The 15,316-nt window shown below is 42.8% G+C and overlaps 2 protein-coding genes across 6 annotated transcripts in view; one reads left to right on the forward strand and one right to left on the reverse strand.

Annotated features, from left to right (window-relative positions):
• Window positions 1-1,560, forward strand: part of LOC147012838 (uncharacterized) — a 28,885-nt gene extending 27,325 nt beyond the window's left edge. The window contains exon 14 of the mRNA XM_085853456.1: window positions 1,309-1,560. Coding sequence (XP_085709582.1) covers window positions 1,309-1,393 — 85 coding nt within the window. The 3' untranslated portion in view covers window positions 1,394-1,560. The remainder of the gene's footprint in view (window positions 1-1,308) is intronic.
• LOC147012839 (nucleoside diphosphate kinase B-like) lies at window positions 1,547-15,274 on the reverse strand. Of its 5 annotated transcripts, none has more exons than XM_085854113.1 (5): window positions 15,143-15,274; window positions 10,469-10,590; window positions 6,253-6,354; window positions 1,951-2,063; window positions 1,547-1,862 (listed from the first exon to the last, which is right to left on the reverse strand). In XM_085854113.1, the coding sequence occupies exons 2-5, from the start codon at window positions 10,583-10,585 to the stop codon at window positions 1,745-1,747; spliced, it is 450 nt and encodes a 149-aa protein (XP_085710239.1). In that variant the 5' UTR covers window positions 10,586-10,590; window positions 15,143-15,274; the 3' UTR covers window positions 1,547-1,744. The 5 variants fall into 5 exon arrangements, with proteins under 5 accessions (XP_085710239.1, XP_085710241.1, XP_085710240.1 ...); XM_085854115.1 differs by having other exon boundaries at window positions 10,469-10,587; window positions 15,143-15,248; XM_085854114.1 differs by having other exon boundaries at window positions 15,139-15,236.
• Window positions 15,275-15,316: the final 42 nt, after the last annotated feature.

Genomic DNA, 15,316 nt, shown 5'->3' on the forward strand with positions numbered 1-15,316 from the left:
ACTTCTACATGCTCTTCAATCTCATTCTTCCCTCCAAGTCTTCAAGCCAGCTGTTCACCACCATCTCAAATCATCCCCCATCCAAAACCATGATCTTTTCTAAACCATGATCATTCATCCCCCATCCAAAACCATGATCATTGATCCCCCTGACCCAATTTTCTCTCATGAGAGTTTGCTTCTGTATCCATCTTGTCCACCCCATGAGTCCTCCCCTACCCCTCATCCATTGTTGTCAGTCTTGTATTTTTGTTCCTCACTGATGCTGTTGTCTTTCTGGTGTTCCTTTTGTTCTGTGTTCTGATTCGTTGCATGTTTGAGCAAATTTATTTTCACATTATCACCTTATGGGATTCCAGTAATGAACAATTTCTTCCTTATTTTTCTACAGTGTGTGACGTTCTCATTATAGGAGTGGAGTAACCAGGTGGGTTGACTCAGCCTGTCATCCTTCTGAGGTTGGCAAAATGAGTACCAGTTTACTGGTAACAGGGGAATATTCCTCCAGTGATAATCATGGAGAAAATAATTGCATCAGCAGCACATCCAGGCCCTCAGAAAAGGATGCAGCCATTGGCTGCGTACGAATAGTGGAGTGGAGTGGAGTGGGGGGGAGGGGGGGGTCATGGATTATATGGCATCCTTTCAGCTTCTTACTCATACTCAAATCATTGTAATTCCTACTCTGGGTTGGATCATCATTTCCTTGTAATTTTCCTTGTAATTCCAAGCTCTTTCATTGTAGTTCTTGTAGTTGTAGTTCATCGTTTCCTTGTAATTCCAAGCTCTTTCGGAATTACTTTATCTGCTTTGACTTGTGCGGATACATTGGTCACACAGACTGGTACAGTGCAATTGATGCAATGAATCAGAGGTTTGTTACACATACCATTTATATTTCTCTGTTAATACTAATATGAAAATGTTAGTTTGAAATCCCAAATTGGGATGAAATCCCGAATTCTGTATTCGATGGCATGACAGTTTCAGCTTGGTGTGACGCAAATGTAAACTGGGTCAGGTAAACAGCTTTACATTTCATGCTCTTCTTGGTACTTGACCCATGGGACTAGTTTCACCTTGGTACCTTAATATTGGGCCGATCACAAGAATTACCCCAAAGTTCAGTACATGTACAATGCAGATATCTCACAAGATGCTCAATACTCGAGCTTCACACTGCACCGATTACCTTCATCCTATTTGAATGAAAGAATCAAAATCTTCTCTATTACCTTGATCCTGAGGATTAAGGGCAGACTGCTTTATGTTAATGTTTTGCATCTCCCACTGTACTCTTCCTTTCAGGTTACTTGATTGTCAGCAGCAGTTCAATGATCTTGTGCTGGAGGAAGCTTCTCTACTTCTACAGCAGGAAGAACAGCCCGAATAATGCATTCATTCGCTGTAATTTGTACAGGTAAAATATATACCATGGTGTAGAGGGGACCAAGCTGATTGGTACAAAAGCACTGTGGAATCTAAGGGTAAATACAGGTGTTTGTCGACTGGGGAGATGGAGGTTATAATAAAAATGCTTTCAAAGTTCTTGTATCAATATTTTATATCATGTCCATTTCTACAGAGTTGACACCGAGTGCATGAAAAGAACCATATTTAGAAGATACGCAGAAGGTAGACCAAGCCTCAACTTTAAAATTGCATATTTGACCAACCCAAGAACCACCAATTTGTGCAAACTGGACCACTTCACAACTACAAAGAGAGAACCATGTGTACCAAGTCACTCATATAGCCAGTCATGAGTGCAAGACTTCCAAGTGACGATCTCCTCCCGTTTGAACCACAGGGCGATCTCTCGCTTCGCACTTTCCACAGAGTCGCTGCCATGGACGATGTTCCTTTGACACAGATGAGTAGGTTGAATGAATGGTTTCATTTTGACAATATGCATTTTTATTTTTACACCCATTCCCGATCACCACTTACCTGCCGACGTTGATGCAGAAATCTCCCCGGAGTGTACCAGGAAGGGAATCCTGAGGCTTCGTCTCCCCCAACAGCATCCTCCCCATTGCCACTACACCACTGCCCTCCCATACCTGTAAATAACAAATGTGAACCATGGTGGTGTTAACATTCTTGTTTACCAACTCAGCTTTTATAATGCAAATTACAAAGGGATAAGTATCCAAGTGGCAAGTGAAAAGATAAATAAAGTACAGGTGGTAAAGTGTAACATCAGAATTTGTTGAATGCCTTGTTACCTGAACATAAGGAAACCTTTATTTAGCTAAATGCAGATTCTATTAAATTGCTTTGGTGATTATTTTAAAATACCTGATTTTTGAACCTGATTCAAAAAAAAAAAACCCCCCATATCAAAAAATTTAATCATTCTCTCTGCCAGACCAAGCATCTGATCAAGTTTAAATTTAAAGCATGTATTCCCATCACTACGTGATCAGAAATGTGGTTTCATGTTGATCGATTAAGCAGTTCCAGAGAAACATTTAATATTTTTCTTCAATGCAATATGGCTGCCAAACCATGTGACCTATCAATTATTCCTTAATATTATACACCCAAGGCTTGGGGAACATTTGTGTGAAGTTTCCCCTCTCTGTCCAGCCGTTCGAGAAGTCTTTTTAGAGGTTTTAGGGTAAATCAATATGGCTGCCAAACCATGTGACCTATGACATGGGGTGAACCTTTTGTTCCTCATGGATCTTCTTCTTCTTCTTCTTTCGGCTGCTCCCGTTAGGGTTAGCCGGATGCCCTTCCTGATGCAACCCTGGTCGCTTCTTACGACACGGATCTGGTACACCTATTCTAACCGGGGTATACACCGGCTCAGTACACTGGTACTCACTTCACCGACCTCGGAAGGATGACAGGCTGAGTCAACCCCCTGGTGTATTAATTCAGTGGCCCAACGGGACTTGAACTCAGGACCTTTTGGATCCCAAGCCACTGCCCTAAACTCAGGACCTTTTGGATCCCAAGCCACTGCCCTCACTACTGTGCCAACACCAGGCTCTTTTGTTCCTCATGGATAGGTGGTCATAAATGTAAAGTTTCGCCTCAATCTTTTCAGCCACTTCAGAGATTTCTGAAGGTTTTTTTATTTTAACAATATGGCTACCAAATCACTTGACCGATGACATCAAATTTTTTTTCTGTGGACCATTACCCTGCGATGACCCTCAAATATTTTCATACTGATCAGATGTAGTGTTTCACATATGCAATGACGACGTCATAATGAAAGCATACGACGTAATCAAAAAAACTCATTCCCCTTGAGGAGTACTTGCCGTGTGCCAAGTTTCTATTTTTTTTTCCTTGGTGTGGTTTCAGAGATCCAAAGTTTTTCCAACTTGGCTGCCACACCACGTGACCCATGATGGCATAATTATGATTAAAGCATTCTACATGAGTCGTGCATCCATTGTGAAAATTGTCTCAATCGGACAAGCGGTTGTGGGGAAAAAACATGAAAGTTCTGTGCGGACAAACCAACGGACCCAAACGCAATATGCTCTCCTTCGGCGAGGGTAACAATGCATCATGACCACGATTATGTGAATTACTCCTAAGGTCGTTTTTATGATGAGCTGTTTTTGTAGAAGTTAGCTGGGTACAAAAGCTTGCATGTGCGTTACGTGATTAGGTATCCACCAGGCAGGAGACCGTGTATACGTTGGTGTTGCGTATCCGCCTTTCCACACAGGCAGATTCATCTACTGGTTATCACATTGGAATGACATATTCGTTTACATCAAGAGTGTTTGTTTACGTTTTTTTTGTTGTATTAATGGTGTAGTAATACTTTGTGATTCAAATCAAAATATATAGAGATTAAGTTTATAATAAGATGGAGGGAATTGTAAAAGGGAGCAGGGAAAAGGAAAAGGCAGGGTTTCCCCCAATCAGAAAGGAAGGCTGTGACGTTCATTCATCCCTCGTAAGCGATTTATAATCACTGTAGAAGACTACTTGAGTTACTAATGAGACGGGATTTACTATTTATCCTTTAGTAGAATTCTTCTTCAATCGTCTCACAAAAGGTCAAGGAGAACTTGCGTGCCATTACGATCTGTAGCGGCATCGTCGTCAGGTTTTATGTAAATATTCTCGGGCTCAGGTTGATTGAAACCGGGTACAACTGGAAACGATGAGCGGGTTGTTTGGTCGTGGGTGGAATAAAGGATCGACTGGGATTCCAAATGCGTCAGACGTCTCTTCCTTCTACGTTAAAGATCCGCCTGCTTGTTTTGGGCACGAACGGACACCATTTGTTGGTGTCCATCAGATGCATTCCACTCTTCAGAGATCTTCTGTGCCTGGTGATGTGCTGAAAAGGGCAACCCTTATCATGGAGTTTCGCTGGTAACGATTCTTCACTTGACAATGACACCTTCTTGTGGCTTGTGGGTAGAGAGCTCTTTGCCTTTGTGGCACCTTGCACATCTCACATTGCCTTACACGGGTTGGTGAAGCTCGTCTGAAGAATCCGGAGTGGATTTCTCTTTAGATCGCTTAACATTCCTGCCTTCGGTCCTGCCGGGTTCCAAGAGGGCTATTCAGTGAAGTACCTCGGCAACTTACCATTCCCTTGTGGCATTTCAACTCCTTTCAGATGTATTCCCGTCACTTATACGTTCACAACTCTGACCGCTGGTCAACGCTGATGCAGTGCCCCCGTTACTCATTTTTCTCACCTCGGAAGGATGACGGACTGAGTCAACCCACCTGGTGTTAATTCAACTGTTGGAGAGGGGCTCGAACCCAAGACCCTAAGATCTTAAGCCAGCCACCCTAACTGTTAAGCCGACACTGGACTCCAGCAATGAATGTTCAGGTGAAATAAAATAAAATAAATCTTCTCCACATATCACTTTCATTTGCATCGTTTTTTTTTTTGTTATAATACAGACAGGATCACCCCCAAAATTCACATTTTGAATTATTTTTTCAAAATTTCCCATTTTTTAGGGTGAAGATCCTAATTGGGGCAGAGGTATGCCCTCCACCGCGTGCCCTTCGATTTTTTTTTAATTTTTATTTTTGAATACATATTCAAGGCTCTTGGAGGAGCCAGAACACAGAACATATCAAGACACACAACACAAGGAACAAGAGTGAGGAGGGGGGAGGGTGAAAGAACCAACAGCAGGACCAAGGGAACAACTCGAAGGAGATGGAACACTGAGGATGAAGGGGAGGATAGAATGCAGGGGGGAGGGTAAGATGGATTCATTCATGAGTAGAATGAAATTTTAAAATAGGGGTAATACTCCTGCGTGCTCAACTATTCGAATAATAATAATACTGAAAAGGAAGTCAATGTGGGAGGGAATGAGCAAAATGAACCAATAAACCAATGGTGAAGCATAATACCTATTTTGGGGGACAGCCCCCCACGTAAATCCCCTTCGACATCAATTTTTTAAATAATGTGAACACGCTTTGGTGCATCCACTCACGGGTGAGGAAGGTTGCGGTCAAGTTTCATCGAAATTGCGAATGTAGTTTCGGAGAAGGAAGCAAATACACATTTTGGGGTGCCAACCCCCCCCCCTTCAGTCCCCACCCCCTTATACCTCCTTAGACCCTAATTGTATTAATCTAATGTTGTGAACAAACTTTGGTACATCATGGGTTATGAAGATTGTAATTTGTGATCAAGTTTCATCGAAATTGCGTGGAGTTTCAGAGAAGTTGCAAACACATATTTTGGGGGGCACCCCCTTACATACCCTTGGACCTAGATTTTTTTAATGTCATGAACATCATGGGTGATGCAAATTGTAGTCAAGGTTCATCAGAATTGCAAGTGGAGTTTCTGAGAAGAAAGCGAAACCTCTTTGTGGGGGGTGGGGGGTGGGGGGGGAACAACCCCCCCCATAAACTCCCTCTTTTGATCCCCTTAGACCCCAATTTTTTCAATGCCATGACCAAACTTTGGCACATACAGTGATGAAGGTTGTGGTAAAGTTTCATTGAAATTGTATGTGTAGTTTCAGAGAAGTTGTTGCAAGTATTTGTAGACAGACGGACGACACGCCATTCCATTAGCTTCTTGGAACTACATTCCATGCGAGCTAAAAATCATTTCATGAAATGTTGAAGGATTTTTAACTGAGCATGACAACCAATTGGATTGTTCGACCAACCCCAGTGGTGAAGTAATGTACCCCGTCATGTAATGAACCACAGCATTCTGTTGGTGTGATAAATGTGTTCAAACAATACGTCTCTGTCAAAATGAATAACCATATGCATTACCATGGCAACCACCGGTCCAGAAGCCATGTAGGTACAAAGGCCCGAGAAGAATGGCTTCTCCTTAAGATCCTTGTAATGTTCCTCCAGATGTGCAGATGATGCCTGAAATGACACCAGGTTCAAGTTAAAGCCCCAGATAGCAATAAAGGTTGTTTTTAGGCCAAAAGTAGGGACAAAGTCAGTTTAGATTGGTATTCCAGTGAAAGAACAAGCGTCACTATTGAGGAGCAAATTCCAGTATGGTATGAATTAAAAACAAAGACAAGTCTGAAGACGACGATGATTCACGAGCGGTATTTGACGATGTAGATTGTTTCAGAAGTCAAGGATGAGACAATGTGATAATTTTTTACCAAGTTATTAAAATGATCAACATGATATGGTACGAGTGACAGGTTATTAGCTGCAAAATGTCGAAAACCCGGTTTCGTTTAACAACTTTCAAAATTTGACCTTTGCATAACCTTTAAAGGTCACAAAACAATGTTGTGGACATTAAAATAAGGAACCAGGATACGTGCTATAGCTTATTGGAGTTGGTTCATCGAAGAAGGTCGAAAACCCGGTTCGATTCCCACAACTTTGAAAATTTGACCTTTGTGAACTTTAAAGGTCAAGGATTATGACCTTTGGTACAAAACTTCCTCTGGAACATTCCAGGAACAATATAACGTCATATAGGCAATATGGCATTTCGCACTCCTTGGATTATCCAGACTTTGATGAAATCAGCGTAAAAACAAACTTGAAGGGGGCGCCACGGGCAAGGTGTTTGAGATAGAGCAAATGGTTTCAAGACTTTCGGTGGGGAATGACCTCAAGATTATGCATAAAAAATATTGTCATCCGAGCTCTCAAAGTTTGGGCGGTCGTATGATTTTTATGTCAAAATTCGCTATTTTCTAAGTTCGTGACCTTGTGACCTTGACCTTGGGACGAAAATGAAAAATCGAGCTCCGTGGGGCTATGCAGGTGTCATTGGGCTAACCAAATACCGAAACCCCTGCCAGATTCGACAAACCCCTCGGAGAAGATGGATTTTTATGTCAAAATTCGCAATTTTCTAAGTTCGTGACCTTGTGACCTTGACTTTGGGACGAAAATGAAAAATCGAGCTCCGTGGGGCTATGCAGGTGCCATTGGGCAAAGTAAATACCGGAACCACTGCCAGATTCGACAAACCCCCTAGAAGAAGATGCAAATTGAAATTGGCTACTTCCTAAAAACACAATTCGCAATTTTCTAAATTTGTGACCTTGTGACGAAAATGAAAAAAAAAAATAAAAAAAATCGAGCTCCGTGGGGCTATGCGGGTGCCATTGGGCTAACCAAATACCGAAACCCCTGCCAGATTCGACAAACCCCTCGGAGAAGATAAATTTTTATGTCAAAATTCGCTATTTTCTAAGTTCGTGACCTTGACCTTGGGACGAAAATGAAAAATCGAGCTCCGTGGGGCTATGCAGGTGCCATTGGGCAAAGTAAATACCGGAACCACTGCCAGATTCGACAAACCCCCTAGAAGAAGATGCAAATTGAAATTGGCTACTCCCTAAAAACACAATTCGCAATTTTCTAAATTTGTGACCTTGTGACGAAAATGAAAAAAAAAAAAAAACGAGCTCCGTGGGGCTATGCAGGTGCCATTGGGCTAACCAAATATCGAAACCCCTGCCAGATTTGACAAACCCCTCGGAGAAGATAAATTTTTATGTCAAAATTCGCAATTTTCTAAGTTCGTGACCTTGTGACCTTGACCTTGGGACGAAAATGAAAAATAGAGCTCCGTGGAGCTATGCAGGTGCCATTGGGCTAACCAAATACCGAAACCCCTGTCAGATTCGACAAAACCCCTAGGAGAAGATGCAAATTGAAATCGGCTACCCCCTAAAAACATGTTTTTTGGGCGTGGCTCCGCCCATAATGGGCGTACCATGCCCATTCTCTGGAAAACACAACTAGATCATGATATAAACCTCCCACCAAAATTTTATCAGGATCGGATCAAAACCCACGGAGTTATGCTCGGGACAGACAGACAGACAGACAGACAGACAAGCCGATAGGCGTACATGGGTAGTCGACTACCCAATATAACCTGACGTGATGGGCCCGTTCGATGGGCAATGACCTGAGGATTAAGCACAAGAAAATTAATGATTCTAGCTTCAAGGGTTAATGCTGCAGATTGTTTTTTCGTTAAAATCCCCCCACATTTAGAGGTTTTTCGGCCATTGCTAGGCAACGGAGGGGTCCATGGCAACGGTTCTTTCTCACACATAACTAGGACATACCATGAACCTACCATACCAGTTTCATGTATATCTGACTCAGTCTCTGAGATACAACGAACTTCATTTTTTTTATTGTTTTCGACCAGGGTTCATTCAAAGTCTATCTTCTCCGACAGTTTTCATAGGACCCGGCTGGAAATTTTTGACAATATGGCTTAATGTACTGCCCACAGTTGCTCGTGGCCCGATTTTTGATTTTCGAAAAAATAATTTTTTTTATGATTTTTCAACAATTTTAAAGTCCCGTTGCTGGGCAACGGTGGTGTCCATAGCAACAGTTCTCATTTGCACACAACGAGGTCATGGTATGAACCTACCAACCAAGTTTCATCGAAATTGCCATTATATTAACGGAGCACTGGACCGAACAGAGGGACAGACAGACAGACAAACATATCCACAGAAATCTATCTATAATTCCAGCAGTGTGTGTGTGTGTGTGTGTGTGTGTGTGTGTGTGTGTGTGTGTGTGTGTGTGTGTGTGTGTGTGTGTGTATGCGACCGCAGTTTCTCGACGACCGCTGATCCGATCGGATTGAAACTTGCCAGGAATATTGCCGGGGTCCCGCGGATGTGCCTTTTCGAGGTTTGATATCAATCGGACGAGCGGTTCCCAAGTTACGGCCATTTATCTGTCGACCAAAGACAAGACAAGGTGCTATGACATCACGAATGACGTCACCATTAATGTTAATTTTATTATTATTTTTTGCACGATTGACGGTCCGATCCGATTGAAACTTGCCAGGAATATTGCTGGGGACCCGCGGATGTGCCTTTTCAAGGTTTGATATCAATCGGATGAGCGGTTCCCAAGTTACGGCCATTTATCTGTCAACCAATGACAAGACACGGTGCTATGACGTCACGAATGATGTCACAATCGACGCTGGGAGCTTAGCATTTGCCTTTTCAAGGTTTGATATTAATTGGACAAGCGGTTCCCAAGTTACGGCCATTTATCTGTCAACCAATGACAAGACAGTGCTATGACATCACAATTAATGTTTATTTATTTATTTTGCACGATTGATGTCACAATTATTTTTCTTCTTCATTTGCTTTGACGCTGGGGACAATTGACGCTGGGAAAAATGTGCCTTTTCAAGGTTTGATATCGTTCTTCATCTGTTTCAGCTGTTTCCCAAGGTTTGAATTAATTGTTCAAATTATTAATTAATCCCAAGGGTTGGGGGGGGGGAGAGAGGGGGAAAACAATTTGAGAGAGGAGCGGGCAAGAGAGGGGGCGTGAGAGTGGGGGCGATAGAGAGGAGGGAGGAGAGAGGAGGGGTGAGACTTGGGAGAGAGGGGATGAGAGAGGGGGGGGCGTCACAATTCTTCTTCGTTTGATACGACGTCACAATTGATGCTGCGGACCTGAGTATGTTTCCCAAGTTATGGCCATTTATGATACGGTTGGTCCGATCTCATTGAAATAATGCCCCAATCCAGTCGTCGTTTATGAGAGTGAAGGAACGAAGTTGCACCTACGGGCCCGCACAAGTACTGATAATAAGGGTAGAAAAAATCTCAGATGTTTTTTTTCACAACATCGACTACCCAACACACACACACACACACACACACACACACACACACACACACACACACACACACACACACACACACACACACACACACACACACACACACACACACACACACACACACACACACGCACACACACACACACACACACACACACACACACACACACACACCGAAAATCGTGGTCACTTATTTTTTCGTGAACCAATGATTCCCCTTTCTGCCATCACAATGCCAAATCACATGATTATAACACCCCCAATTTTTCTTCCACAAACTATTGATGGATGTACAAGGGGACAATTACCGTACACTAAATACATATATGCCATGTACAAGGGGAGAGGTACACCAAATATTCCGGGCTCACTCACCTGCACCATTTTCATCGCCACCAGCTTGAAGCCTTTCTGCTCAAAACGTCGGACGGTCTCCCCCACGAGACCTCTTTGCACACCATCCGGCTTCACTGCAATGAAAGTCTGTTCCATGGCTACTACAGAAAAAAAGTGGTTAAATCGAACACCATGGTTAGAAACCGCTTGCAGAGTGCAAAGGGAGATCATTTTTTGGCAACTGATGCTACAGGGAATAAATAAACCAATGGTAATTCATCATCACGTTTTCACCAAGGCTTGACATGAAACATCCCAATATCCATTCTCTGGAGTTTTCCAATGTTACTGGGGGTGAAAAAAAAATAAAAAAGTCAAAACAACAACTGTTTCCATTTAGCAGCCAAGGACGAACACCAAAACAAATCCAAGAGCCTTCCATGGTGAGTGAACAAACACGACCACAAGGGAATGACCAAAAATATATCGTGAGGAAGAGATCACCTGAACCACCACTCGAAAAGGGAAACGGCACGCACTTTCAACAAGTTCCTGCCTTCATGGCTTCATCAGAGGAACAGTTTGTAATTGAAACGATGAAAGAAATTCTTTAAAGAAAACCCTTTCCTGGCAGAGGTGAAGGCGAGGGCAGGAATAGCTCGAAGATTGAGAAACAGAATGGAATGAATGAACCCAAAGTTAAATGCTTTTTGAGTTTCTGCATAAATAAACTAAACGTGACCTTCAACCTCAAAGCATAATTTGGACAGCTCCATTTTCAGTCTGATAGCTTAGCCCCCACTCGCCATGATGAAAGCTGATATTCAAACGCGAGGCTCGCCTTGCCACCCAACTCTGCCCGAGAGTACCGATGACCCGAAACGAGCACAACATCGAGGGAGAGCAAAGGGAAATGACGACCGATGGAAGACCGCAAGATGATGGCTGATGCGCGCCTGGTTATTTGGAGTTTGGAATTTGGAACTCGGTAACCAGACAACACAAACAACACAAAGTGCTGACGTTCAGATCTCCAGTTTATATTTGATCGCTCCTCCCAAAAGTCTCTCCACAAACAGAACAATATTTCTAACAGGATATCCTGTTAATTTAGATCGTTTTGTAGAAAAAAAATAAAAAATAAAGGTTTACCTCATAAAGAACACACAGTCCCAGACTTACACATGCCCCGAAGGAGCACGAGAATCCATAACCATGAACACAAGCGATCAAGGAACCATGGAAACCATAAACATTCGTGCAAGCACTCAAGGAGACCTGGAATCCATAATCATGAACAGAAGCACTCAAGGAGCTCCAGAAACCATAAACACTCATACATGCACTCAGGGAGACATAAAATCCATAAACACTTGGACATGCCCTCAAGCAGCCTGTGGCTGCTGGTTGCGTCATTCCCTGGAAGCACGGCTGTGCCGCTGATGCAGTGCCTCTGTTAACAGTGCACTGGTACTCATTTTTCAGACCTCGAAAGGACGACAGGCTGAGTCAACCCACCTGGTGTTAATTCAACACGTTACACAGGGGCTCAAACTCAAGACTCCAAGATCTTTAGCCAGCACCAGGCTTTCACCGGCGTTCGCCGTCACCCCGGTGTTACATTCGATCTCAAAAGAAGGGGGAGAGAGAGAGAAGAGGAGAGGAGAGGAGAGGAGAGGAGAGGAGAGGAGAGGAGAGGAGAGGAGAGGAGAGGAGAGGAGAGGATAGGGGAGGAGAGGAGAGGAGAGGAGAGGAAACGATAGGAGAGGAGGGGAGAGGAGAGGAGAGGAGAGGAGAGGAGAGGAGAGGAGAGGAGAGGAGAGGAGAGGAGAGAGGCGTGGGAGAGAGAGGGAGAGAGATCAGATGCTTCCAACTCGAGTTATGGTATCAGAAATGATTGATGGGCACATGACCTCCGACCTATTAAACCGAGCTGTCATCGATCCGAGTAATCGGTTCGTAAACTACGAATGTGTCTCTGTTCATGTTTACATGAAGGTGCATGCTTTTGCCAAATTTAGTTAAAATCCCGATGAAGGACGAACCGAAAATGAAGACTCCGACCTTCGGCTGTGGAGGAATAACGAGTCCTCCTCGCAAGGCCTGAGTTTCTTCGGTCTCAACCCACGTTCTCATCATGACGTACACACGTAGGCCAGCAGTATAGGTCAGATTTTTTGGTACTTAATCAACTGGCTTTACACAAAGCTACAAGAGGTCTCATATGAAAGATGGGGATCTCAGTAACTCATTTTGCCGTTGTCCTCCTTTCTTCGTGTGCGGCCCATGAAATATTCACACCTGAAGGATACCCCCATTAGAAAATTTTGACCATTTCCGAAAATCAGTGAATTAGCCATAACCACAAAGCAATGCGCCATATTTTTACATGATTGGTATTTAAATGTGCAGAATGAACAGTGGAATACTACGTGTTACTTAATGGAATACTTCCAGATAAATATATGTACATTAGAGTGCTTTTAATAGAAAAAAAGATAATTCTCGGACCGCTAACTTCGAAAATCATCAACTACAGAAACAAACATCTGCCAATTGTCATATTTTTTCTTTATTTTATATGTGTTCAGTTTACCATATATCAATATAATGAGAATATTTTGAAACAAATTTCTACTAGCAAATTATACAATATAGTGACTGAAGTTTGCACAAGTGATGTGATAACTATATGTTACACCAATACACATTGTTCTACGAGAAATGAACTGAAACATATTTTGAGCGAGTGTCCTCGATATGTTCAACCATCACTGTCCGTGTCATTTTGGTCACCATGTGACATTTCGGCCTAATTGCAGAGGCATGATCAGATCTCGTCGAACACAATGAATGGTAGTTTCAACCAATGAAAGAACTTTACGTCGTTTGTTGTCGTTCAGTAGGTACGTCTCGTCAGCTGTATCAAATGCCTCTTTGCTAATCAGCCATACAAAGAATGTTTTCAACATCGCAGGCAGAGCATTTTCCGATGAATCCATACTGATATCACCAGGTGTTGGCTATTCGGTTGTTGCCATCATCTGACTAATTTAATCACGAATATTTCCAACTACTTTGTGGAGAGCTGACTTACTTGAGTCCAACTGGTTATCGTCCTCTAACAGTATGGCGTCCGTTTCCATTCGGCTTTGACTGAAGTCTTCTTTGAGCTGTGCAAACGCTCGAACTGCGTCGCCCAATGACACGAGGCTGCTCATGATGATACTTGGCTTTGATTGCCCACGTTGTGAATGAACAACGATAGCATCTCCGTAGTGATGTTTTAGTTGCCGCTGTAGTTTTTGCGTGGTGTATGAGGTTTCTTCATTGTCCCCTAAGATAGTTTTGAATCGATGTAATAGATTCTTCATTTTGAAGGCTTTCCCTCCTCTAAGGTCAGTATCTATCTCATCAACAAGATGGGAGAAGGCATTTTGATGTTCATCAGATTCAGGTACATCTTGCTGGTATTTCCCAGAGCTCATGTTGTGGGTGCTGATGTATGAAGCCATGCAAGTACTATGATATATAGCATTTTTTGCAAACAGGTCCTCGCCTTCAAGAAGACCAAGCATATCCTGATCGTCACGCGCTTCTGCTGCTTTGTGAACTGTTGCTTGTCTAGGTCCTGTTCAGACACGGTGAAGTTTGTCACGTTTCCTGGAATGGCAGATGAAACAGGTTGACCAATCAGTCATCTTGTGGGTATTTGCTCGCGTGTGTTTTGGCTCCACAATCTTTGGTTTCTCCTGTGATGCATGTTCTGAGATGAAGGATAAGTTCCTCTTACTGGTGTACGACTGATAGCAACTGCGGTGGTAGAATATAGACATATGCGTTCCTCCCTTACATGACTCCAAACACTGGGCAATTTCATCGTTCCGTATTTGTGAAGATGACTTCAAGGCTTCCAAACCCGTGCTCCCAGCTTTGTTGACCTTCTCCTTTGACGAATTCTGACATATGATGCATGTATCCCATTCTGTCGACAACCTTCGCTTCTTTTTTGGCAACTGTAACTTCAAGGGACTCGATCCCGGTTCATCTGGACACCGTTCAGCCATGTTGGAGTCCTATAATAAAGGTAAATTGAAAATTCCGTTAAATGATCAATAAAGGCATATTTTGTCAATAAAGGCATATCAATTTACATATAATGATGTGGTTGTGATACTACATTATTCTCCTGTCCAATCGACACATTTCAATACCAAACGTGTATGAAGAGGGCTCTTTGTCTTGTAGTTTATGGGAAATTCTGTGATTTTGTGAAATGGTCCAAATATTCAGACGGGTGTATCCTTCAAATGTGAATATTTCATGGACCGCTCACCAAAATATGAGGACAACAGGGCTAAATGTGTTACCGAGATCACCATCTTTCATATGAGACCTGTGGTAGCTTCGTGTCAAGCCGGTTGATTAAACTCCTAAAATATAGTCCTTTATCGAGTCCTCCTCGCAAGGCCCGAGTTTCTTCGGTCTCGACCCACGTTCTCATCATAACGTCATGACGTACACACGTAGGCCTCACGTCCTCCCCCCCCCCCAGGCCACAAGGTTTAATGGCCGTCCACGTGTAAGAATACCCCCACGGACACGACTCAAGATGAAGACAGAGAGAGGAACACTTGAATCCAACCGACGAGATTAAATATCAAAAGGATTGCCTGTTAAGATAAAGACAGAGAAAAATCATAACGTACTCACAGTCAATTAGGCAAGTGATGAGGAAGAGAGGAAGAATTTACAAGTTAATGCTGAAAAAGAAGAGCCGGAAAAGGAAGTTAAGAAAACAGCAACTCCCTTTCCGTGACGTCACTTCCGTTAAAAAAAATTTTAAAGATAAAATTTTTATTCACAAATAAATGAGCAGAAAAATAA

The sequence above is a fragment of the Eptatretus burgeri genome, chromosome 14 (genome assembly GCF_056783735.1).
Source record: "Eptatretus burgeri isolate ZD-2024b chromosome 14, Ebu_testis_v1, whole genome shotgun sequence".
Taxonomy (NCBI): Eukaryota; Metazoa; Chordata; class Myxini; order Myxiniformes; family Myxinidae; genus Eptatretus; species Eptatretus burgeri.

Coding starts and splice junctions, on each gene's coding strand:
- LOC147012839 (XM_085854110.1), bottom strand. CDS start 11,323: ATGTTGTGCTCGTTTCGGGTCATCGGTACTCTCGGGCAGAGTTGGGTG. Junction 2,064..6,252: donor CTGGACCGGTGGTTGCCATG/GTAATGCATATG, acceptor TGTTATTTACAG/GTATGGGAGGGCAGTGGTGT. Junction 1,863..1,950: donor TTCTGCATCAACGTCGGCAG/GTAAGTGGTGAT, acceptor TCTGTGTCAAAG/GAACATCGTCCATGGCAGCG.